General features: G+C 41.4%; 1 protein-coding gene across 6 annotated transcripts in view; it reads left to right on the forward strand.

Annotated features, from left to right (window-relative positions):
* tjp1a (tight junction protein 1a) overlaps positions 1–24,359 on the forward strand; it is a 47,595-nt gene that overhangs the window by 14,529 nt on the left and 8,707 nt on the right. For 3 of the 6 annotated variants that reach the window (XM_080494342.1, XM_080494344.1, XM_080494345.1), the window contains exons 2-21: positions 5,209–5,265; positions 6,272–6,396; positions 6,683–6,785; positions 6,902–7,217; positions 7,375–7,478; positions 8,362–8,530; positions 8,723–8,858; positions 12,274–12,413; positions 13,072–13,177; positions 13,412–13,562; positions 14,878–14,986; positions 15,098–15,317; positions 16,198–16,382; positions 16,506–16,601; positions 17,757–17,783; positions 19,887–19,969; positions 20,325–20,535; positions 21,721–21,821; positions 21,894–22,244; positions 23,165–23,416. In XM_080494342.1, the coding sequence (XP_080350468.1) occupies positions 5,209–5,265; positions 6,272–6,396; positions 6,683–6,785; positions 6,902–7,217; positions 7,375–7,478; positions 8,362–8,530; positions 8,723–8,858; positions 12,274–12,413; positions 13,072–13,177; positions 13,412–13,562; positions 14,878–14,986; positions 15,098–15,317; positions 16,198–16,382; positions 16,506–16,601; positions 17,757–17,783; positions 19,887–19,969; positions 20,325–20,535; positions 21,721–21,821; positions 21,894–22,244; positions 23,165–23,416 (3,042 nt within the window). The remainder of the gene's footprint in view (positions 1–5,208; positions 5,266–6,271; positions 6,397–6,682; positions 6,786–6,901; positions 7,218–7,374; positions 7,479–8,361; positions 8,531–8,722; positions 8,859–12,273; positions 12,414–13,071; positions 13,178–13,411; positions 13,563–14,877; positions 14,987–15,097; positions 15,318–16,197; positions 16,383–16,505; positions 16,602–17,756; positions 17,784–19,886; positions 19,970–20,324; positions 20,536–21,720; positions 21,822–21,893; positions 22,245–23,164; positions 23,417–24,359) is intronic. The other 3 variants (XM_080494343.1, XM_080494346.1, XM_080494347.1) reach the window with 1 other exon arrangement.

Genomic DNA, 24,359 nt, shown 5'->3' on the forward strand with positions numbered 1-24,359 from the left:
AGTTGGGACCATGAAATCAATAGCAAAAAGAACGCAGGTCCCGCTTAATGCTGCTGCACAGTATTTCTTGATCCATAGATGTGAATGTGCTCGGAGGTGTGAGACCGAGATGCGTGCGTTGAAAACTTGCATGCCTGTCCTTGAACCTATTTATCATTTCTTTCTGCAGCTGGATAACATTCTGTGTCTCATCATTCATTTCACTCCAGTCCGTTCATCAGTTGTCCCAAAGAACTTGGATTAGTTTGTGCCTTTGAAGAGCCTAAGTGAGCTGCTATCGTCTGTACCGGAGTGTGTGTGTCATGGTGGGCCAGAGAGGGCCAAGCCAGACTGGCTGTAGCCTGAACAAAGAGGCCCTGTAGTGTTGGATCATGGCTTGTGTGTGTGTGTGTGCGCGCATGGACAGGCACACATGTGTGTGTGATTCGGATGGCTGTTCTTTGTTTCCCAGCCCTGGGCCTTGCTGGCCAAAGCTCAAGCCTGACTAATATGGATGTATAAATACACTGGGCTGCCGTCACTTTGTGCAACATCAAGCGCACCATTGTTTCACACAACTGTGTGACTTCAGAGATAAACCTCATCCTTTGTTCCCGTCAGTATTCTTATTATTGTTTCCCTCAGTAAAATGAGATACACTTGTGTTCGTGTTTGCTTTGGCTCGACACGATCCGTGATCTCTGCTTTCATGTGTATTGAAAACATTACTGGAATAAAATATCTGAAATTTTGAGTTTTCCCTTAAGGTGCACCCCCCCCCCCCCGAATTGCTTATTTGAAATTAGTTTTATGTCACTCATTTCATGTCTCTCACTAAATCTTTGGAATTAATCTGTTTTAAGCTCTATTTCTCTCAGCTTTCAATCCTGCTGATATCTCAAACTCAATCAGCCAGTCTCTTAATCATCACTTCTCATTGCAGTGATTAATTACCGCTATAATCTCATCTGAGAAACATAGCAGGAATCCCAGTAGGGTAAATATTCTGAGCAGCCGTAGAGAAAGATGGCTTCCTTTTCTGTCACAATCCCCAGTGGTGTAAGTTGTGTTACAACAATAGAGTTCCACCAATTGGATTCCAGAGAGGTTATGTCGGTTAAGGCCATGTCCTGTACATCTTTTTTTTTTTCTCAGCTGTGTCCGCTTTTTTGGTCCCCATAGCATATAGGGGGAAAACCTGCAGAGCCGACTAACGCGTTTCATTTAGAAGCCACGTTCAGACCAGGCTTTGTGTCAGTTGAGCCAACCAGTGAAATGATCACATCCTTTTTGCTACACTTTTCCTGTGTAGACTAAGGTTTTCACTGCAACTTATTGCTCTAATTGTCTTTTCCTTTCTGGGTCCACATTTAGTTGAGCTACACTTTGTAGCTCGACTAAGACTTTTAATTGGCCTATTGCCCCGGTATACATGGACTGATTTTTGATTGTTGAAATTATGTCACTTCCTTGACAATAAGTGGTGATGTGTCCTCCTTCAGCTTGTCTGTACGGGGTCGTTTCCAGTTCACCTGCGATGTCGACCACAGTTGGAAGTTCTAAACCCAGAGGAATGGACAATGGACAGTGTTGCAAATGTGCACTTTTGTACAGTCCGCTTGCTTCTTGTATTGGAACTGCTGTTCACCTTTTTTCATATAATGTTTACATGATTTCCGGGTCAGGATTTATCCCCACCGCACTTGCACACTCAACTTGGAGAACTCTAGTTTTTGTAAACATGAATGCAACAATTCAGTCTTTTAAGTTTCACTTGACTGGAGTGATAATAGTGGTGTGTCTGCTAATTTAGCTTTAACATCAACAAATGGTTGAACGGTTACTTTGAATACTGAGAGTCTCTCGTGGTCAGTTACTTCCTTTTTTTTGAAATGAATAAACAAGTATAGCCAAAATAGAAAGCAACATACATGCTGTATTAATGGAATTTTCTACTACTTTTTGAATTTTGTAGTATTTACCTTTGTACAGATTCAAAGTTGTTTGAACAACTGGATGTAAACTCTGAAGTGCACAGAACAGCAGTTTTTACTTGCTCTATTGGGAAACTAGTTATCTGACCTAATCCTTGCCATATTTTCCCTCGTAACCTCCTTTTCCTTTTACAAGCATGTTATCTACTTACAGCTGATACACTCACCACTTACTGTAAGCCCTCCTTAGCAAGCCTCATGGTCTGTGTGTGGGTGTGGATCTTTAGGTTGTTGAAATTCATTTGAGAAAAATGAATTTATAATTTTCTTTCGCTACTTTTTAACGAAATTATTTTCAAATCGATAACTAAAGTTTATTTTTGCATGTGTGTAGCAAAGATGCAGTAAAGATTTTTTATCGTTTGTTTCTCCTGTCACTCTGTAGTTTCATGCACCCTGTCTGTTGTATAAGAGGCCCACAGCCTTACTCCCCCTTCTCCGCCTCCTTGTCCACCCGCTGCCTATCAGTGCAACCCCCAGTTCAAGGACAAGGCCACCTGCCTGACCGCCCGGTCACATGACCAGCTCACTGTTGTTTTCCACGAAGTAGCCCCTTTTTTACTTTGCCTGGACTGTTGGGTGAATAAATGGATGAACGGGTGGATGAATATATCACAAAACACTTCAGAGGAATAGATGTGTTTGGGAATGCAAGGGGGAGCCGCCGTTAAATGGGTCAGGTCCCCTCGCACAATAGTGCCATTACTGTGGGAGTCGTAGTGGCAGACAGTAGGAGGGGAGAGGTGGGGGGGGGGGGGGGGTGCTCTGTGCCAATTATGGACATAAATAACATCCACAAAGAGCTGGCATGGAAATTAGGGTCAAAGGGTTAAATGTGTTTTCTCAGGTTCAGACCAACTGACTCGTTGTCATACAGTACTGAAGAGGGAAAGAAAACTGACCACAACCTTTTTTTGGTATGTCTGCGAGTTTAACATTTGCAAAACTCAAACCAGTCAGGAGCAAGCAATGGACTGTAGCCCCTGTTCTCTCTCTTTTTTTAAAATAGCAAACACATTGCACTCCATAAACTAAGAACATGTTGCTTTCAGAGTTGATGGATGAGTGCAAATGTATTTTTACCAGCTATTGATTATAATTACCATGCTTAATTTTAGTGAGGACGCTCTCCAAATGCATGCCTCTTGTATTGAGGGGAGATTTTAATAATTTTTCTAATGATTAAATGACCCAGCCCTGATTTTAAGTGTCACTCAACTTGATGTTGTTTTTACTTGCCTGTCAAAAATGTTATTAAACAACTATATAGTGATTGGCCAGAAAATGATAATTCAATTCTCTCAGATTTACAGTGAGAACTACATTGGATTACACCAATACATATCTAATAGTGCAGCATATCTGTGTGTGGATCATTGTCTGTTTTTTTCCTGAGGCGAGTATAAAATATCCAGAAATGGTTTAAATTCCTAATGGTTTATAAAAAAAAAAAAAAGAAAGAAAAAAGCCTAATACTTGTTTCGTAAAAAGCCACAAACATATCTCAGGATGCACTCAGCATTGTCCTATAGTCCCAAATAATCCATTTGTTGTTCAGCATACGTGCATCAACCACGAGCATGGATGATGGTCAGAGCTAGCTTTGTGCATTTTAATCCAGCGTGGCGATCTCTGCACTTGCCTTTCCCTGATTTTTTTCTTGGGCACTGTTTACCTCGCTTCCAAATGTCATCGAAGAGTGCACGAAAACCCAGTGTCATGGCCTGATCATCACATCAAGTCATTTTAACTTGATTGTGCTTGTGAGCATATATAGCCAGATATATCCCAAGCAGCAGGCATGGAGCACAAGACACAGTCATGTGCCAGCATTGTTGTGCACGCTTGAGTATGTTTGTTTTGTTAAAGAATCTAAACAGATCTTAGCATCTGTAATTTACTACTCAGATATTTGTGTGTGGAGTTTTGTCCCGTGGTCAAGAAACCTGCTATGTTGTGTGTCCTGACTTGTCAAGAAACACTAGACACCCTCATCAGGTGGCCCTCAGTCACATGCAGACAGCAGCCCTGCAGTGTGAACCTGCTGCAAAACTGTATATTTAGGGTCCGGGTAGGTGATGACACTAATGACCATAATGACGGTAAAGATGATGGGTGGGCTGCTTTGGGGATTAGGCGATGATGAAGGGGTGAAGGAGTGAGATCATCACAATGACAGGGTGGATGGATGGCATGGTGTGTTATTTAAAATGTCTGATTATAGAAGGCATTGTAAATGAGCACCCTGCCACGTGTGGTGATGTTTATGTCTTTTCCCTTCCCCTTCCACATTGAACTGCACTCAGCACTCTTGCCACAGACAGCTGGACCATTACTCCCTGCAGGCAGGCAGGCAGACAGGGCAGCGGTGTTGCTTCATCGGCTCGAGGGAAAGCCGTAATTTAAAGCTGGATACATAGCACACTGGGAGTTTGTACTGTTTGATATACAATGTGAAGAGCATCCTCTTGACCTGAGAATAGAAATATTATTACAACTGGATTCTCCTTATTGGGAGTGTGATATTTCTCATTACTCATGTTTGGGGAAACGCACTTGCATACAGACATAACGGCTGGATAGAAGCCCCATGCGCGATGATGTAAATAAATGAGAGCAATAGCAAAATATTGCAGCCAAGAATAATCTTTAATCCATTATAGTGAGATTGCAGAGCAGCTACATGCTGTCGTGGCTGCAGCTTTCCCCAGTAACCCAGCTCGAAATAATATATAAATGTTTGGTTAGTCTTTACGCCTGCCGTTCTCATTCAAAATCTTTTCACATGTACGCGTGCAAATAAATAGGAGAGGTTTCATAGCTCATAACCAAACACCTACTCAACTACTTAAAAGGTAGCATCAAAACGTTAGCAGTCTTTTTATTTTGTTACAAATGAAATATAGTTCAATGTAGTTAATGTGCTGTTTTCTACTGAATCAAGGTCTGATATAATGTGTGTCCTGGTGAGATTAATAAATGGAAGTATGCTCTTACAACACTGCAAGCACCTTTTACACTTACTTCCACCTCTCTGTGTATTGGAAGCATTCCTAGAACATCACAAAACACTCACCTGATTTGGCCAAAACCAGTCTCGGACCTTTTGCCGACAAGAATAGCACAAAAACTGAACGCATCACATGGTTAATGTACATGATCCCACTCGCACACATGGAGCTAATTAACTGACTTCAGGATACTGATCATTTCCCTCTTCTGTCTTGTGTTGCAGAGTGCAGCGATGGAGGAAACCGTCATATGGGAACAGCACACAGTGACCCTTCACAGGGTAAGTGTTTACTGTCATTTATCGATTCTATCCTCTTCCCCCCCCCCCCCCCCCCTCATTTGTCTTTTCCCTGCTCTATCTGTCTCTGGCATCCCGATCCTGTACGACATCTTATGTGTTTTTCACTTTTCCCTCCCGGTTCCTTTCCATCCTCTGCCCATCCATGTCTCCTTTCTCTCTTTTGTGCTGAGAGGCCCAGCTGTAGCAGCAGGATGTGTGCTCGTGAAACAATAGTCAGGGAACCCAGATGGCAGGAAACAAGGCAAAAGGCAGACAAAAATCAGGACTCGCTTCCCTGCTACTTCATTTCACTTCCTTCCTGTTGGCAGCATGCGCTTCTCCTCAGTGCAGCAGAAAGATGGTCCTTGTTTAGATTCCTTAACTTTTGACGGATTGTGCCTTCAGTATTCGTAGCTGTTGCATGTTTCATCAGTGAATCACCCTGTTGCACAATTTGAATGACATATTAAAACGTACAAGATTTTTCCAAGCTTGATTCTCCTCAGGGAGGAGGAACCAACATATCGTTTTGATCGTTTAGTGAATTCCTGAATGTGCTTTTGTTTGAGATGGTAAACTCAAGATACTTGACGCCACTGTGTCATAGGCTTGTATAGAGCACCTGTCTAGACTGGTCTGGTCTCTATAATCTAATTAGTAGCAGCTTTATAGAGGCTAAAGTAGCGGCCCAGTGTGACCTACACTACTCAGCTCTACTGTATTGTTGTGGTTGTAAGATTATCCATTTACATCACATTGCAGGCTCCCCTTGGGAAGCTAAAAGTAAAGCAGTCCTCAAAACTTCCTTGGAAGCTTATTTGGAAAATTTACAAACACTTGAATGCAGTAATTTCCCTAAACTTTTAAACCCCTTCAGCAGTTTTGCTCAGAAGTAGACTGAATAGACCCTATTAACTGTTAAAATGCTTACAGCAAAACCCTCACACAGCTCTAATGTCTTTGCCATTTTTGCTATATCAGTCAGTGTGTATTTCTGTGTATATAGGCCCCAGGATTTGGGTTTGGCATTGCCATCTCAGGTGGGAGAGACAACCCTCACTTCCAGAGTGGCGAGACATCCATTGTGATTTCTGATGTGTTGAAAGGAGGCCCTGCCGAAGGTCTTCTACAGTAAGTGTTGAAAGGCAGCTTAATATATTTATTTGAAGTTTTCATTTAAGCTTGTAATGCAAATAAAAATGTTAATAACTGGATAAATGTATTTTTGGTTGAAGCAAGATTTATATGTAGGATTAAATCAAGTCATGTCCAGCTGGAAAGGAAATTCTCCTGCAATAACAAAGAGATACTTGCAAATGGGTTAATAATTTAATCATTTTTTTCCATGTGTAAACTCTGATGAGTCTATAGACTATTAAATATTTGAATTCATTGTTTATTTATCTTTTTTTCCTAGGGAAAATGATCGAGTGGTGATGGTCAATGCAGTGTCTATGGACAATGTAGAACATGCCTACGCTGTACAGCAACTACGCAAGAGTGGAAAAAATGCGAAGATAGTAAGTTGGACACAATTTCTCTGAATGACTCACATTTATGCTTTATGTATATCAGATGGTGGTTAAGTGATGTATATTTCTTTAAAATCTCTTTTGAATTTTTATTTTACTTAAAGACTATTCGAAGGAAAAGGAAAGTACAAATCCCAGTGTCACGGCCGGGTGATAGAGAGACAATGTCTGAGCATGAAGAAGACAGCGATGAGGAAGATGGCTACGAGCACCACGGCGGCCAAAGTGCCTATGGAGGTGCGAGCGGCGGCACGGGCACGGGCAGGCGCCCCGATCGTGAGCGGAGCAGCAGCGGGCGAAGGGATCACAGTGCCTCACGGGAGAGGAGTGTCTCACCGCGCTCTGATCGCCGATCACAAGCCTCCTCTGCTCCACCCAGGCCATCCAAGGTCACACTCGTCAAGTCTCGCAAAAATGAAGGTGGGTGCAATACAGTGCAAACCTGTTCATATCAACTGACATGAACTGATACAATTTCTTGCATCTTACTGGTTCTCACAAAAAACCTGGACGATGACTCATGCAAAGCAGTGTTATAATTTAAAATTGTTTTATTTATCAATTGATGTATAAGCAGAATATGGACTGCGGCTGGCCAGCCACATCTTTGTGAAAGACATTTCTCCTGAGAGCCTCGCCGCCAGAGATGGAAACATCCAGGAAGGAGATGTGGTACTAAAGGTGAGAGAGCGATTCAGTTATTATTACAAATTGACTTTTTATTCCCATTGAGCTTGCAGGATCTTTTTTTCACGGGAGTTCTGGCCAAGACGGAAGCATCACAGAGTTCTAATTTCATTTAGCAAATATTTTAAAAACACATTCATTATAAAAAAAAAAAAAAGTATACATTATAAAATATACAGCAGTCATTTCAGAAGGCATACACATCATAAATTGGCAAGGAAAGCAAAACAGTTCCACAATCCAATAGAATATTCCTCCATATCATTCCCCACATTGAATGCAGTCCTAAAAAAATCCTAGATTGTATTATATTTTAATGGGCGAATTATTTGGAAAAGAAACATTGGTCTAAAACTAAATGTGTAATCATTTCATTTAAGTGATCTCATAGACATGTGAGCTAAAAGGGGGAATCGCTGTTCTGCTTGCAAAAAGTTTTTACTACTGTGGGGTTGTAGTTTATGATCTGCTGAAAGTGGTTTTCAGAGTGACGATATGAATCATTAGAATGCAAACTTGCCAACAGAAATGTCCCACATTCTTTTGCGCTATAGTTTTTATTTCAACTGCATGCAGTTTTTGAGTGGATGTATCCTCCCTCACTGCAAAGAAGAAAAACGATTCAACCTAAAGTGTCAATTTGACTGAGTGTAAGATTTTAAGTCAAATATGGGCAGCTCAAGAACCAACATATCATGCTATATAAAATCTTTTTATTGAGTGTAGTTCAACTTTTGATCGGCCAACACAGTATCCAGAAGCACACGGTGGCAGGGACCTCACCAGCAGCCCGTGTATTAATCTCTAAAAATGGCACTCGTCCCCACCTTCCTCCCTTTCTCTTCATCGAAGACTTGCTTTTTCTCTTGATATTCAGATCAACGGCACCGTTACAGAGAACCTGTCACTGATAGACGCCAAGAAGCTGATTGAGAGGTCAAAGGGCAAGCTGAAAATGGTAGTGCAAAGAGATGAACGCGCCACGCTACTCAACATTCCTGACCTTGATGACAGCATCCCATCAGCCAATAACTCCGACAGAGATGGTGAGGTCACTGTCATGCACAGTGTTGTTGGATAGAACTGTATCTTTTTTTTTTTTTTTTCTCTCTCTCTTAAAACCAAATATCTGACTATTCTTGTATGCCGAGGGCTGATCACCAGGGCGTGGGCTGTTTACCTTGTTTATTTTCTTTTTTGATGAAATGCTAATATATTCCCCAATTTAAATTTCACAGACATTTCAGAGATTCATTCACTGACATCCGATCATTCCAATCGATCCCACGGGAGAGGAAGCCGATCACGATCGCCCGACAGACCGGAAATTTCAGACCACCTCCGTCACTCCCCTCGACAGATCAGCAATGGCAGGTAGATAAAATGCGCACACAGTTGACGGCAAATGTGGTGACGCGACTCTGTGCCATCATCACACATGACAGAGTCATACATCCACAGCTCGTGCAAACTACATATATCAAGCGCACACCCACAGGTGAGTGGGTGCTGAGTAACCACCTCACACGTCTAGCACATAAATCAATAGATGAAGACGTAACATGCATAAACCATCACACACTCCCCGGTGCCATCAATGACTTCCAGTAATGAGGGTCCACGAGAGAAGACGAGGGATTGATTCATGTCCCGATGCACTAAGGTCTTATTTTAAAAGTGCAAAGAGGCATTTTTTTGACTCACTCCGTCTTTTTTTTAAATTATTTTTATTACTCGCATGAAAAACACATTTCACAAATTCTATCTGCGTTTAATCTTCGTAGATACGGCCACGGTCTTAAAATTCAATGTATCATCTGTTGTCTGTCTTTGTCCTCTCCTTTGCTCTTCTTTTCTTTCAGCCAGTTGCAGGTTCCAGTAAGTTGTTGCTCTTATTTAGAGGTTGAATAGTTTCTTGTCGGTGATGCAAGAGTGCTTACAGAAGGCATGCAGGCAGTTTTCTCAGCCAGTAAGAAATGAGCTTTCAATTAGAGCCAAACTCAAAACCATTGTACATGTTTGCCTCTGGTTTTGCCTTTGGCTGCAATGAGAAAATATGGCACATGTTATTGGCCTCTGCTAATAAGTGATGCATATTTTTATTTGATAATTAAACCGGTATGATTATAAAAATGTAAGCTTAAGCTATGAGAAATAACAAAAATCTAATGTATTCCCTTGGTTATTAGCAGGGTTTAGTAAAATGCAGGTTAAAATTCTGTGTTTCTAAAAGTTGTACAAATTCCATGGATTTTCTGTGTACAACTTTATCAATATGGAAGTTAAAATCGCTAATAAGAAAGCCATTAATAAAACATAAAGTGTCTTCTTCAGATTGACGCAAGATATGTGGCTCTATTATAGCTGCGACATGATAGTTCACTCTGCTGCTTGTTTAAATGATTCTGCTTATTAGTTGCTTGTCAGTTATGCAAAATAAACAGATTAACATCGAGCACATAGAGTATTGATTACATGGTGCATTATCTCAGACTGAAGAGTACTCATTCCTCTGTAGATACATGATGAAAGATGGTTCACTGTTTTCCAACCGGACTCAATGTGTTTGTTTGAAGCACTTATCTAATGCAGTATTACGGTTGTCGTTTCTCTGATCAAAGCTTGGAACCAGAAGATATTTTAGTTGGTTTTTTTTTGTTTGGTAGTCCACTCAATAACTCTTGTTATGGGAGGAGTGGCACCTGTTTTATCATGTGGTTGTCGTCTAACAAGTTATTGAGTCGGACTGTTACTCGACTGTGACAGGACCGTGAGGGAATGTTTTTTTTTTTTTACTATCCCTCAGTGTAGGTGGGGTCAGAGGAATTTGACATACTTCCCACAGTGCTTTGCCCCAAGCCAGATGGTTAGTTGAATCTGATTGGCTGTAGTGCTTTGGGACATTATATTTCTCCAGGACACAATGCTGGTCTCAGTGGTTTTTGTTTTTTTTTAAATATATAATCGGGTGTCGCTAAATTCGTCCATCCAGTGTCTCACTGAGCTTCAGTGTATGTTGTATCAAGGCATGTCAAGGAATTAAGATAGCACCCTTTTAACAAGTGCCATGGTTCATTTGACAGATTCATTTCTGTGAGTATTTCATTTTCAATTGTTGAACAGTTGTTGCTCATGTGATTTTTAAGAATCAGTTTATTTCCACATACGTGTTCATTGATGCATTGGATAGTTTCCTTGTGTTTGCAAAAAGCTGCAATCTGTTAATTCGGTCGTTCTTGTTCTGTAAATATTTTAAACTTGTACAATTACGGTGATTGGAATTGCGTTGCATCGAGGGATTTCTGGTCTGGCTGTGCACCATACAGCTCTCCTGATCTCATTGTTCCAGCGTCACATTTACTTGCTCTGATTTGTCTTTACTTGCGTTACAAAACCAGGATTTAACAGAAGCTTCTGTCAAAAGGTATTTGTCAGAGTGGTACTTTTTTCCAGCGTTGTTCTCTGGCAAAGAACATCAAATGTAGGCCACACCACTTGGTCTCTTTCTCGCTCTTCTTCCCCCCCTCCCTTTTCACACTTATTCATTCATGCATACATATATCTGTCTTTCTCCTTTTGGTATTTATTCAGATGATGCATCTTTCCTTTAACTTCTTTCAAAACAACCTCTTCATATGGTCCTCGGGGATCCTGCTATAAAACTGTACAAAGCTGTTTAATTTTAAAGCCCCTTATGTTGTGAGCTATAAAACAAATTTGGACCTTGAAAAGCCCAAAATGTTGAGAAAAGTATGGTAAGTTAAGACCCCTTCAGCACAATTAAGTCATTTGCATGTGAAAGAAATCTAAATGTATTGTATCTTGTATCTCAGCGTCCGTACCCTGCGTTTCCCCCGCATTGTATATTTTTATACGGCATTAGCAGAAATAGAGGGTTGGTTTTGAGAAGAACTGTGCAGTCTGAGCCGGTGGCACAGCCCGCACCTTCAGTCTTGTACAAAAGCTTCTGGATTCTGCTCAAGTACTGTGCCAGCAGGCAGTCATGTGATCAGACTGGAATTCCACCATTGTTTTAAGCTGCAGAGCTCTTGCTCCCCTGTTCGACATCTCTCTCTCACTCACACGCACACACACGCACACACACGCACGCACACACACGCACACACACACACTTACTTTTCCTTCATTTATTTTATTCAGGTTAAACAGAAACTTGGACTGAAAAACTTTCCCAACCCTGGAGTTTATGGTGGGAGCCTGAGCTGAGTCAGATTTTTCTTTTTCTGTCTGTGTGATTGTACTGGGCAAAGTCAGTATATGTGCAAGTTGTTATCCAACTCCCCCCCCCTAAAAAAAGTGAGTTGGTTAAAAAAAAAGCATAAACTCTGTCTCCTCGCATTAATTCTGATCAGCTTCTGGTTGACATATGGTTTGTCGCTGGCATATTGCAGCAGCATAAAACGAGGCAGAAGTGTCTCCATGAAGAACTCACAACATGAAACAATGAATATGCAGAGCTGCATATCCGTTATTTAACCGCTCATTGTCTCTTCATTCAAGTTCTTTGTCCATGTGCCTTTATGACGTAGTCCTTGGTCCATGCTGTTTCCTGTTGGGTTTGCGTTGCCGTGGTAATTTCAGCACAGGACACAGCTACTACAAAACACAGGACACAGGACGTCATCCGCACACTGCAAACGTTGCAGTCATCACAGGAATGTTTTAATATAAACGTTCAGCTTTACACTGCTTGCAGCTTTGATAGTTTGCTCAAACAGAATGTCCTTGGTATTTTTTTCATTAATTAATTAATTAAAATGTATTTCAGCCTTCGAGGTCGAGATGAGGAGCGCGTATCCAAACTTGGTGCCATATCCACACCAGTGAAAAGCTCCGATGATGGCGTCTTGTCACAAGCCAGCGACCAGGCCAGTTCCAGAGATGACAAACAGTTACCTCCGCTGCCTGGTAAAGAAACGTCTACCTGTCATTACTCACCTTTGCCATGTCTTTCAACATGTGGGGCAGTATAGTTCAGTTTTGTTCAGCTGCAAGTCTGCTCTCGGGGGAAGTTAATCATTTGTCCGCTATGTCTCATTGTGAAGCGCCGAGAAATACCCCATTTACCATTTGGCATATTTAAATACCATTAATCTTGACTGCCGTTTCCATAAAGACTGTTGGAGATCTAATGTGTTGTAACCAAAAAAATATAAATAATCTTGATAGTTTTGTGATGATTGGTCTTCTTTGTCAGATCATTACCAAAATTGCAGCTTTTGTGTGGAGTTACCGGCCTGCAGCGGGCAGAAAGTATCATTAGTGGTGGTAATTGGGGGATTCCAAGGCTCATTGATGTGTGTGGGAAGCCAGAGTTGGTCTGTGTGGTCTAATCCAACATAAAAGCTACTGTAGCTCAGATTGCTGTTTTGTTTAACAGGTATTTCAAAACAGAGCACATCAGGTTACTTTGTATGGGGAGCAACAGGGGACCAATTGGATATTATGCTCGTGGTTTTACTGCTTTATAAGTCAAGAACTATGCTTGATACAACCTGAAAGAAGTACTTTTATTATTATTTGTCTCTGGTATCATGCTGGTATCTGGTGTGTTTGTCTGTGGCAGAACCAAAGCCAGTCTATGCACAGCCCGGTCAGCCTGACGTGGATCTACCGGTCAGCCCTTCAGACGCTCCTGTACCCAGCGCTGGACACGATGACAGCATTCTCAGGTAAATAATAACACAGCTCTTGCTGCATCTATTGTGATATTATTTGTAAAAAGTGCCCTTTTTTTTGGTTAATTTTCATATCGTAAACAAAATGTGTCCATTTGAAAGATAGAAAGATTTCATTCTGTTGTTCTTGTCACGCCACATACTTGCCATTTCTCAGAAGGATTTTCCTTTGTGGATGTTTTTGCCTCACTCTTATTGATCTACCTTTGTTTGTTTTTTTTCCTGCAGGCCGAGCATGAAGCTGGTCAAGTTCAAGAAGGGAGAAAGTGTCGGTCTGCGGCTAGCGGGAGGCAACGATGTGGGAATATTTGTGGCAGGAGTTTTGGAAGACAGTCCTGCAGCCAAGGAGGGGCTGGAGGAGGGAGACCAGATTCTCAGGGTATGTTGAGCTTTGTTGTTGCAACATGAGTGTTGTTTCTAGCAACTACCTCTCGGTAGGTTTTGTAGATATTGAGCGGAGAAGTGAGCCTCATTTTCCTCCAGAAACCTGGGAGGTTTTTTAGCCGTGCACTACTACGTGACGTTTTAGAAACAAATGGTGAATTTAACAAAAGTGATACAATATACTGGTAATATATGGTAATTATGATGTTTTGTTTCGGTGTTGAGAAGCTGGTTTTTTTTAGGGTTTGAAAAAAAGTGACCGTTAAAATATTTTATTCCCCATGTCAAGGACGTGTGGTGTTAAAGTTGCAACGCTGAAGCTGCTCACATTGACTTAAATAATGTAGATAGTGAGGCTTGAAGCTATTCAATTCATGGCCACACAAGGTTGTTGTTCAGTGTAAAGAAATGTTGGGAATACAGAACAATGTATCTATTAGTCAGTGAGTCATTCCCAGTCTCTGCTCCATGTCAAGACTCCCCTTGTTTTCTATGTGACGACACAATAGAATTCATTCTGGAACTTTGACCTTCTAACAGTTGAGTATCTGTTCCACTGAATACTAGAGTAACAATGTTGATGGAAACACTCTTGATGTCAGAGTTGGGTCTGCTCTCTCATAATGACACGTTTGCATTACACCTGCTGTGTGATATGGATTATTTTTTCCCCCTGAGAAATAACATACAAAGCATTTGATAGATAAAAGTTAATTTGATAATCATATGTCATCTTAACAGTACCGACTTTGTGTTTATCCCGTTTCACACTGAAGGCCTCTTTTTGTGCATCCGTCACACTGTTCAAACATACCGCAGAGACTTCCAGGACATTGTTTTCCATCTTCAGGTGGTTTTCCTTTGCTCGCGGCATGCTGCTGGAGATAAAGACTTCAGGCCCATAGTGTTTCTGGGAAGGCTGGAGGTGCCTTTCTGTGGTTCGGTGACTCAGTCCATGTGTTTCTGGTTCCCCCGCTGGCCCTCAAGCAGAGTCAATAAACAGCCGTCATTGTGTTCAGGACAGTCGCAGGAGATGGAAGGAAGCTGCCGTGTTTTTAGGGAATACTCCACCTTGCTTCTGTTGAGCAGCTTTCACTTTCGACCGTTTGACTCGATACATGGAATCTGCTGGCTGTTGCCACTTTTTAGAAATGTTTTTTTTCTCAAAAACAAAAGAATGCTTGAAATGCACTTGGAACCATAAGCTTTTAACGGTTCATTCAAACGTTGGAATTTTCAACAATTATGTTTTAGTTTAGTCACACTTTTGAAAGCAGCAGAAGCTCATTGTTTGTACCCTTCATGTCTAGGTGAACAATGTTGATTTTGCAAACATCATCCGAGAAGAGGCTGTGCTGTTTCTGCTGGATCTCCCAAGAGGAGAGGAAGTTACCATTCTAGCCCAGAAGAAAAAAGATGGTAAGTGGCTGCTTTAATTACTATATTTAGCCATGGAAAAAAAAACAAGTCAGAATCTACTTGAAAACATGCATTTCTTTATTTATCTACTATTTGCTGCTTTGGTTTCAGTGTATCGGAGGATAGTGGAATCAGACGTGGGGGACTCCTTCTACATTCGGACTCATTTTGAATATGAGAAAGAGTCGCCGTACGGACTGAGCTTTAACAAGGGGGAGGTGTTCCGCGTCGTAGATACACTCTACAATGGCAAACTGGGATCTTGGCTTGCAATCCGTATCGGCAAGAACCACCAGGAAGTGGAAAGAGGCATCATCCCAAACAAGAACAGGTAAAATAGGTTTCTGGTCACGTGCTTCTTTCTGTTACCTGCGCTGCTTGTTTTGGCACTTTATGAATGGACAAACCTTGTCGTCAGATCGAGGTGACGCTCATCTTCATCCAATCCTTTCTTTCACTGCTCTTTTGTTCCGCTGCATTTCATACATTTATTTGTTTTGTGGGTATAACATACTTCTCCTGTGTGGAGTGTTATAAACTGGATACGTTTTCAAAAGAAGTCTGTTCAACACATCGTCTTTTGTCTGATAAGACCCACTGTGTCAGCATCTGAAGATAAGTAGTAATCATTGTTATCTAGCCAAATGCATCTATGTTTGTCTCAGTAGCCTTCACTGCCACTGGCAATGTTTATGAAGACATTCCTCAGCTTCCTGATGTATAAACTTTACACACTTTACACATGCAGTGTGTATTTGTGCCCTTTGTATTAAATATACACATCTAAGCGTCTCAGCAGTGTGAACCTTTTCAAAATGTGATGTGTTAAAGACTTGCAACAATGGATTAAGCTGTTATACAGAGGTTACATTAATCCAAGCTGTGAATACTAAACGAATTGTCAGTGGTGTGGGAAGTTATCAAATATATTATTTTTGGACTTTCATAATGTGAATACTTGCCACATAAGCTGATAACATCTGTCTTCCCGTAGATGATTAATGCCTTTTAGTATGAAATGTAAATTTTTTTTAATCTATTATCAGCATACCTTCAGCCAGCAATGGTTACCACATAATCACAATGTTATGACCATTCGCAGCTTGTGTTCCGATACTGCGGTGTTATAAGCAGGGCTCTCCTACAGCTAGAGTTATTGACTGAAATACTTTCCAGCTGACTGTACACCTCACTACTCCTCCCTTGTTCAGAGCGGAGCAGCTGTCCAGTGTGCAGTACACCCTCCCGAAAACGCCAGGAGGTGACAGAGCGGACTTCTGGAGGTTCCGAGGTCTGCGAAGCTCAAAGAGGAATTTGCGGAAAAGCCGGGAGGACCTTTCGGCCCAACCGGTTCAGACCAAGTTCCCTGCCTACGAGAGGGTGGTGCTGAGGGAAGGTGAGAGCAAAGTAGAGAACCAAAAAAAAGAAAGAAAGAAATACTCCCGTGTCAATGTGTGTGTTGATTCAGTGACGCAAGTTTTACGCCGCATGAACTAATCTCCATGCTGTTGCAACTCAGCTGGGTTCTTGAGGCCTGTGGTCATCTTCGGGCCCATAGCAGACGTAGCAAGAGAGAAACTGGCCCGGGAGGAGCCGGATGTCTTTGAACTCGCAAGTAAGTTCACGCTTTCGTTTACGTTCTTACTTTGTGTCTTTGTCTGGGAGTACACAACAAAATTTACTCATCACACTTCGTCACAGTTCAGGCCTTTCCAAGTATCGCAGGACTAATAGCCTATTGGAAACACTACCAGGGAAATCCCCCCCCCCCCAATTTCTCCTCCTATCTGTGAGCATCTTTTACAGTTCAGTGGGTTCTTTGAACGCTGCACTGAAAAAAAAAAAAAATGCTCATGATCAGTACAACTAAAACATTTCCTCCAGTATAGTTTTAATTGTTTTTAGCTTGGTTATATATATTTTCCTCCAGAGTGATTTTACACACTAAGAAAAATATACTCTTGTTAAATGTTTCGTCTCAGAACAAATTAATCTCATTAGTAAAACCGTAACTCTGTTGCGTAGCTTCTTTAAAAAAAAAAAACAGACATTCAATTGGGCGTCACTATTTGTTGTGACTCATTTTTCCCTCTATAAACCTGCTCCCATGTGTAACAACTGGAACAACACGAGACTGGTTAAATAATTATAAAGTTACTGTGTCATGGATGAAAGCAGCTATTTAAATGTTTGTTATGATATCTGTACACCATTTAGATGGACAGATTGCCTTGTTCTTCTGTTGAAATACAGGCCACATCACTAAAACACAAATTTGAATACCATTACATTGTCAGTAAAATATTACTTTGAACATTTAAATTCTCAAAAGAACATTATTAATACACAAGATTTTTATTTTTTTTTCCTGATGGCCTTCAGTCTGCCTTCGACTTCCACTCACACTGTTAGATATTCCCATTTTGTTCCAGTCAGATTGCCTTCGTTTTTTTTCCCCCTCCGCTCTTTGTGACTTTCTTCCTTTTTCCTCAGTCTATCCTTCACTCTTCCAGCCTTCAGGCAGAGCCGAACGCTCGTTTTAATTTCGGTCCTTATCCACCTCCTCTTACTCCTTGAAATTACCCGCCTCTCTCATGCAGGTTTTTCATTTCAACACTTGGTATCAAATTTCAATTACTTGAAGTGCAATAACCCCACATGCCAGTGCAACCAAACACATCCAGCACACGCCCACACAAAAGTGTTTCCATTCATTGATGTCTATTTGCACAACTCCAGTGATGTTTGTGTAACTGTATTTTCTTTTCAGAAACACAACAACCACAAGGAGGGGAAAGTATGTCTCTTAGTGCATTAAATTTTCTTTGTTTTCATTTGGTTCAGTGAATGGCAGATAATCTATGAACTGGTGTGTGGTGGCTAGCTCCCTACTCTGTAGATGTTAAAACAACAGCCATTGATTGCCTGGTTAATGCACATAGGGGAATAGCACTTAATTTAATTTTCTTTAGTCATCATATTTGGCAGCAATGCTCTTGAATACATTTCGACAACGAAACCTTGTAAAAGGAGACTCGAGACTAAAGAAAAACAATATCGTACTGACACACAGCGAGTACTTCTCAAATACTCAGTGGAACTGGAGACTTCTCTCTGTGGGGGAGGAACACTTAATCTTGAAATCACACTTTGTTGTCAACAAAACTAACATAATTACATTGAAAGAAATCTCCGTTGCATTAGTCCTGAGCTGAATTCGCACATTTGAAACCAGCATCTCCCTGATTGAATTAAAATTTAATCAAAACTTTTTAAGTGTCCTTCACTTCGAGTCCCAATGAAGTCAAATCAAATCAAATTTGATCTGTATAGCCCTTTACAATAACCCAGTGAAGCTGTATGTCAGTATAATATCTTCTTGTTCCTACTTGTGAAAACGATAGTGTCCACATATGTATTTCGGAAGTCCACTTCTCTGCATGCTGGAATAATTAAATTAAATTCAGTGGTATTCCCCTCCTAAATGCAGGACTCATCTTGTAAAATGACAACTGATAGGCTGCATGAAGAACCACTCATTTTAACAAGCAGCTGAAACAGAGATGTGTGTAGGCTATTAGTAAAACTTTACAATACCTGACGTAAATTTCATGAAAAAAAAAAGGAGTTATGGATCTGCAAATAGACATTTTGCAGTCCCTTTTTCAATGTATCTCAACTTAGATTTCCTGATAATTGGATCATACTGCAGGTTAAAGAGGAAATAAAAGATCTGGATAAGGCGTTACTGTAAAGCTTAATTTCAAAGGAAAGTTGCTCAAAATATCAGGCTTTGCACTCCATATTTTGCTTAACTTTTTACTAGATTTTGCAAGAGTTGGAAAGATTTCGTAAATATTTTTTCAAACCAAATATTTTTCACAGTAGGTGGAATATTAAACAGGCAAGATTATGAAACACACTTGTTTTAATGTAAACACTATGCAATACTGAGGAGTGTTATAACAAATACCTGCGTGTCTAATATAGACGATGTAAAACTGGGTTCAAGTAAGTGCAAAACCAAAACGTATTGTGCATAAAATGCATTTAGTCAGTTCAGGCTGAGGTGGAAAGTGGGCTTGCAATCAATGTTATGTTTGTCTCTGCTTCACTTTTATTACCACTGTCAGCGTTTATCCTACATAAGGAAAATAACAGTAAATGTTGCACTTATATGGTCTACCTTGCTGCATATGCTTGCACCTGTGCATGCATGGCTATATATTTATTTGCGTTTGATAAAAGTAAGAACGTTCTGGCTCGCTATGAACCGTACTTGCAAGCGATAGCTCCTATTAGATACAAAGTTTGGTCCTTCAAGTGTTTGAGTCCTTACTGTACTGAACAATGTGAGAAGACTGCCCTCTTTATGAACCTCATGTTTCCAGTCAAGAAGCCATTGCTTATCTTTGTTTGAATCATAAACCCCTCTTCACATCCTTGCTTAAATCCCTAAGGCTTACAATGACACTGTAGTTTCATTAATCCCAAATGACCCTCCTGCTCTTGTATGTGCATATTTATTGTCGATGCTGCTCACATAACACGTTTTCTGCACCATATTTTATTTTACTGCTATATGCACTTGCACACACAATTTCATTAAGGCACTGAACTTTATTCCCTAAACTTGCCGAAAATACCTAATGACTGTTGCATGAATTGGCTGCTGTTCTCATTTTTGTCTATATTATCTAGCCGTATTCCTCTTTGTTTTCCATAAACGTACACTTGTCCTCTCCTATACGAGGATTATTGTTCTTTATTTAACTGATCTATTTATAGGAGTCGACAACTGCACGCTACAAGGATGTCTAATTAGAGCACAGCCTGTATTTATTGTTGTTGGTCTCTTGTTGTGATGTGCTGCTGTAACTGTCTTATTTGTCTTTTGTAGAGAGTGAACCCAGGGACGCTGGAACCGACCAGAAAAGCTCTGGCATTATTCGTCTGCACACCATTAAACAGATCATCGACCGAGTGAGTGACGCTAAATATTCATGTCTTGTATTACAAAAGACAGATAGAGACATCCTTTGACAGATTAGTTTTGGTAATGAAACGATGGTGAGGAGCCAGAAACGAATACACAGCTCACTGCTGCCACCTGGTGTATTACACGCTGTACTTCTTTTTGCTATTGGCGAAGCAAGGTTGTTTGTTTGTTTTTTTTAACGTGCCACAGTAAAATACAAACAAAATGAGCTGCCCACTACATCAGATGCACATTGTAGGTGAAACTATCGATTTTTTTTATAACCTTGTGGAATTTACTATAATTTATTACACATATTGTAAATGTTTTTTATATTTTATTTGTGTTATGTGATTGAAGGATAAGCATGCGGTGCTGGACATTACCCCCAATGCAGTGGACCGTCTGAACTACGCCCAGTGGTATCCAATTGTGGTGTTTCTCAATCCAGACACTAAGCAGGGTGTGAAGAACATGAGGACCCGCCTCTGCCCCGAGTCCAGAAAGAGTGCGAGGAAGCTTTATGAGCGAGCCCTCAAATTACGGAAGAACAACCACCACCTCTTCACCAGTGAGTCCTGCCGAGGAGAGAAAAAAGATGTCATCGACAGGGTGGGATAGGGGGACGTATCGAGTGGGAGACATTTCACAGCGGGCAAGGGCACTTTTCACACGCTGTTGACAGCCGAGTGCTGCGGCGTCGGAGGCTGTCACAGCTCTGCACTTGTTATGCCGGGCTCCGTTCTGGTAGAATCCCTACAAAAGCTTGTTGTGCGCCGCCACACGAGACTGCCCCCAGGCCTTTTCCTCAGCACGTATGCTCCCTGTCAAGGGAAGAGCTGCGACTGTGCTTTAGGAACATCTGTTGGAGACCAACTGAGGTGTCCTACAGAAGAGTTCACTCAGCTTAGTCAATCTTTTTCAAGCAACGTAACTGTCTAACCTCAGACGATTACTGCCCAGTGTGCCACACCTGTGCCTCAAGAGCTGCAAGCAATTATCGGTAGAGCAGCTCTCTTAAGGTGACAATACACTTAAAACACGCCATTTTAGTCAATCTTATAGGATTAATACCTGCAGTGCTGTAACATCGATTTCAAAAATTAAGAATAACAATGTTGGTGAGGACATCAATTGCTTTCAGAAAATATATACGAAGTTAACAAGGAAAAAGCTTGGGGCATAGATGGAAAATGTGGATGTGGCTCAGCAATTTACCACCATGGGAGTCTGCATACTTTTGAAGCATTCCTGGTGTCTCTCTGAGCATCGCATCATTCTCTGCCATGTTTCTGTTGATTGTTAGTCGCAACAGTCCTAATGCGTGGCGTAATGAGGTGACATTCATGAAATCTGAAAATAATGTAAAGCTGACTGTGATGACCTGTCTCGCTTTTCCAACATAGATTCCACACATTTTATGTCACATCCAAACATATTGATGTTGATTTCTGATCTTTGGTCTGAGAATCCAAAACTGCACCGTCTTTCACAGCCTTTGATCTCCACATAATAATGTTCTCTTATTAATAAGTCATATTCAAACTTCCAGAGCATTGTAGTCTTGTTTCTAGTTCTATTGTGAATACTTAAATGGTAACTAAATAACTGGGTCCCACATGGATACGTTTGATATTCCTCCACAGCTAGAAACTACATTCTCAAACGTATTTCCCTTCACAGCATCTGTCTCGATTATTTTAAATGATTTATAAATCAATTTTGAGCGTATGTTCTTTTTCTTTCTTACATTTAGCAACAATTAACTTGAACAACATGAATGATGGGTGGTTTGGAGCATTGAAAGAAAGTATCCAGCAGCAACAGAACCAGCTGGTGTGGGTTTCAGAGGGCAAGGTAACAAAAACACACACACATGCACACACTTTTAAATCCCTCTTTATTCAGTCATTTTTATTCCATTCTCAGGCTGACGGGGCAGCTGAAGATGACCTGGACATTCACGACGACCGCCTCTCCTACCTGTCTGCGCCAGGCAGTGAGTATTCGATGTACAGCACGGACAGCCGCCACACCTCCGACTATGAGGACACGGACACAGAGGGCGGCGCCTACACCGACCAGGAGCTGGACGAAACCCTGAATGATGATGTGGGCCCACCTACGGAGCCCGCCATAACCCGGTCCTCCGAGCCTGTCCGCGAAGACCCGCCTGTCATCCAGGAGCCTCCCGGCTACACTGTGTACCCGCACTCAGTGCAGCTGGACCCCCTGAACCGCATCGACCCAGCTGGGTTCAAGGCACCAGCGCCGCAGCAGGTAGCGTTTCTGAGAGCTGTACGCCTCCCCTGTTGTCTGGAGGACGTGGTGTGCGTTAGAAGGGTTTTCTGGCGGCGCTATTGAAGGCGCCTTTCTTATTTTTACAGTTACTCTCTACTCTACTCTACTCTACTCTTATAAAGCCATGTGAACCAAGTGAATCTTTTGTGGTCAGGTATTTATTGGAATATAAACATATATAAATATTATATATTATATAAAATATATATCTATATTTATTATATTTATTTTAGTTAATTGCCTTCATGTGTTTGTGGATTGATGTTTTGTGAGAGTGTGTTTTTTTTATTTCTGAAATGGAGACGAACTTGAATCAGTTTCACTGTTAACACTTATACTCTGTATTACCACAAAGCTGTCTTATCGGTGTGACTGTTGCTAATATTACTGGGTGAAAAATTGTCGTGTGTGCGTGTACCACTAATCACCTATGTGCACTTCCACCTTTGTATAACCTAAAATTGAGACTGTGACAATGCAATACCAGAAAGTATTATGTGCATGTTGGAAATACCAGTGTTAATCCAGTGTACCTGTGAAATGTATTCACCAATACCCGATTGGCAGTTGTGGTATCCAGATCTAAGCATTTGTCGTCTCGTGTGTGTTCATGAACTCAAAAGAGGACAAAGAGCGACTTATTGTACTGTAACCATAGAATTAAATCAAGTTAGTACTCTCTAACCACGAAAACTTGTCTTGCTGCTAATTCCTAACCCTCACATGCCATCGGTTGGTGCACAGACACTGTTAAATGTTGAGGTGGCTGTTTGGCTCTTTTAAATCAGTAGGTACAGATGAGGAGCAGAACATTGTAAAGGGGCTGAGAGTTGCACTTGTTAGTACTGCACCGTAATTTGCCAGCGCGTGTTATTAAACATTTCTGAACCACTTCACAGAAAGCAGAAGCCGCTGCCGTCCCTAGCATCTCCCACCATCCCGAGCCCCTTGCCGAGACAGTGCCCACTGCTGTCGACGTTACTGTAAAAACTGTAGGGCCGCTGAGCCCCGATGAGGCTCCCACAGCTCCATACAGCCAGCCAAGTCCCAACCCTGAGGCTGGCTCTCTCAGGAGGCCTACCCCTGAGCTAGCCCCTCAGAGCACCACACCAGAGCCTCTACAGTCTGGACTGGCCAGTCCAGAACCAAAGGTATCCCATCTGATCGTCACCGGGCGCTCCGTGACCTGGCCCGACTCGGCTCAGCTCGGTCTGACCTCCTGTGCTGCTGCTGCTGCTGCCTGTCTACCTACCTTCATACCTCCTGCTGCCACGCTTCTCTCTCTCCTTCTGCCCTGCATGTCTGCTGGCCACAGTACTGCCCAGAAGAGACAGAGATATGTGTGTGTGTGCGTGTGTGTGTGAGTGTGTGGATCATTTTCTGTTTGTGGGTGTGTGCCAATTCTGGTAAACAACAGTGGGTTTGGAGGTGATGGCTGCGCTGACATGCCTACATGTAGAAGAGCAGTGGAGCTCCTGCGACTGGCACTGTTGCTTATCTTCTTTGCATGGCTGCAACATGTTTGCCTCATCTGCTGTTAACTACTAGAAGTAGATGTGTGCGTGCAGTATTGATCAGTGCAGATCGAATGGATCGTTTCTTTGTAAAAGTATCTATTAATTTTCTAACCATTTCATCTATTGTTTCGCCTTGTGTGTAGCCACAAGCAGGCAACCTCAGGTCATGTAGCACCTGAAACAGAAATGTCAGATTTGGATGGAAAATTGATGGTTACTTCCTGAATGTGGGGTTTTCACACGTTTGTTTTACTTTTGTACAACGGTTTTGTGCTTGTATTGTTAAAAAAAAAAAAAAAGATTGTCCATGTTATGTTGCTCTCAATTGCACCAAGACAGTGGGACATTTTTTCTTAGGGTACGTGCATAATTGCATGTGCAAAAAAAAACCCAAAAAGTATTATACAATTTCTCGGAAAGAAAACTTAATGCAAGTCGTATCAATACTCATCATAGCCTGTAAACCACAATTTCTACAGCTTTACAACAAGGACAATTAAAATGAATCCCACCGTTTTGTTGCATCGTTCACCAACTTTATTTTTTTACTTTGGGTGTTTAATTTGCCGTGGTATAT

This window comes from Blennius ocellaris, assembly GCF_963422515.1.
Source record: "Blennius ocellaris genome assembly, chromosome: 1".
In the NCBI taxonomy this organism is placed as follows: Eukaryota; Metazoa; Chordata; class Actinopteri; order Blenniiformes; family Blenniidae; genus Blennius; species Blennius ocellaris.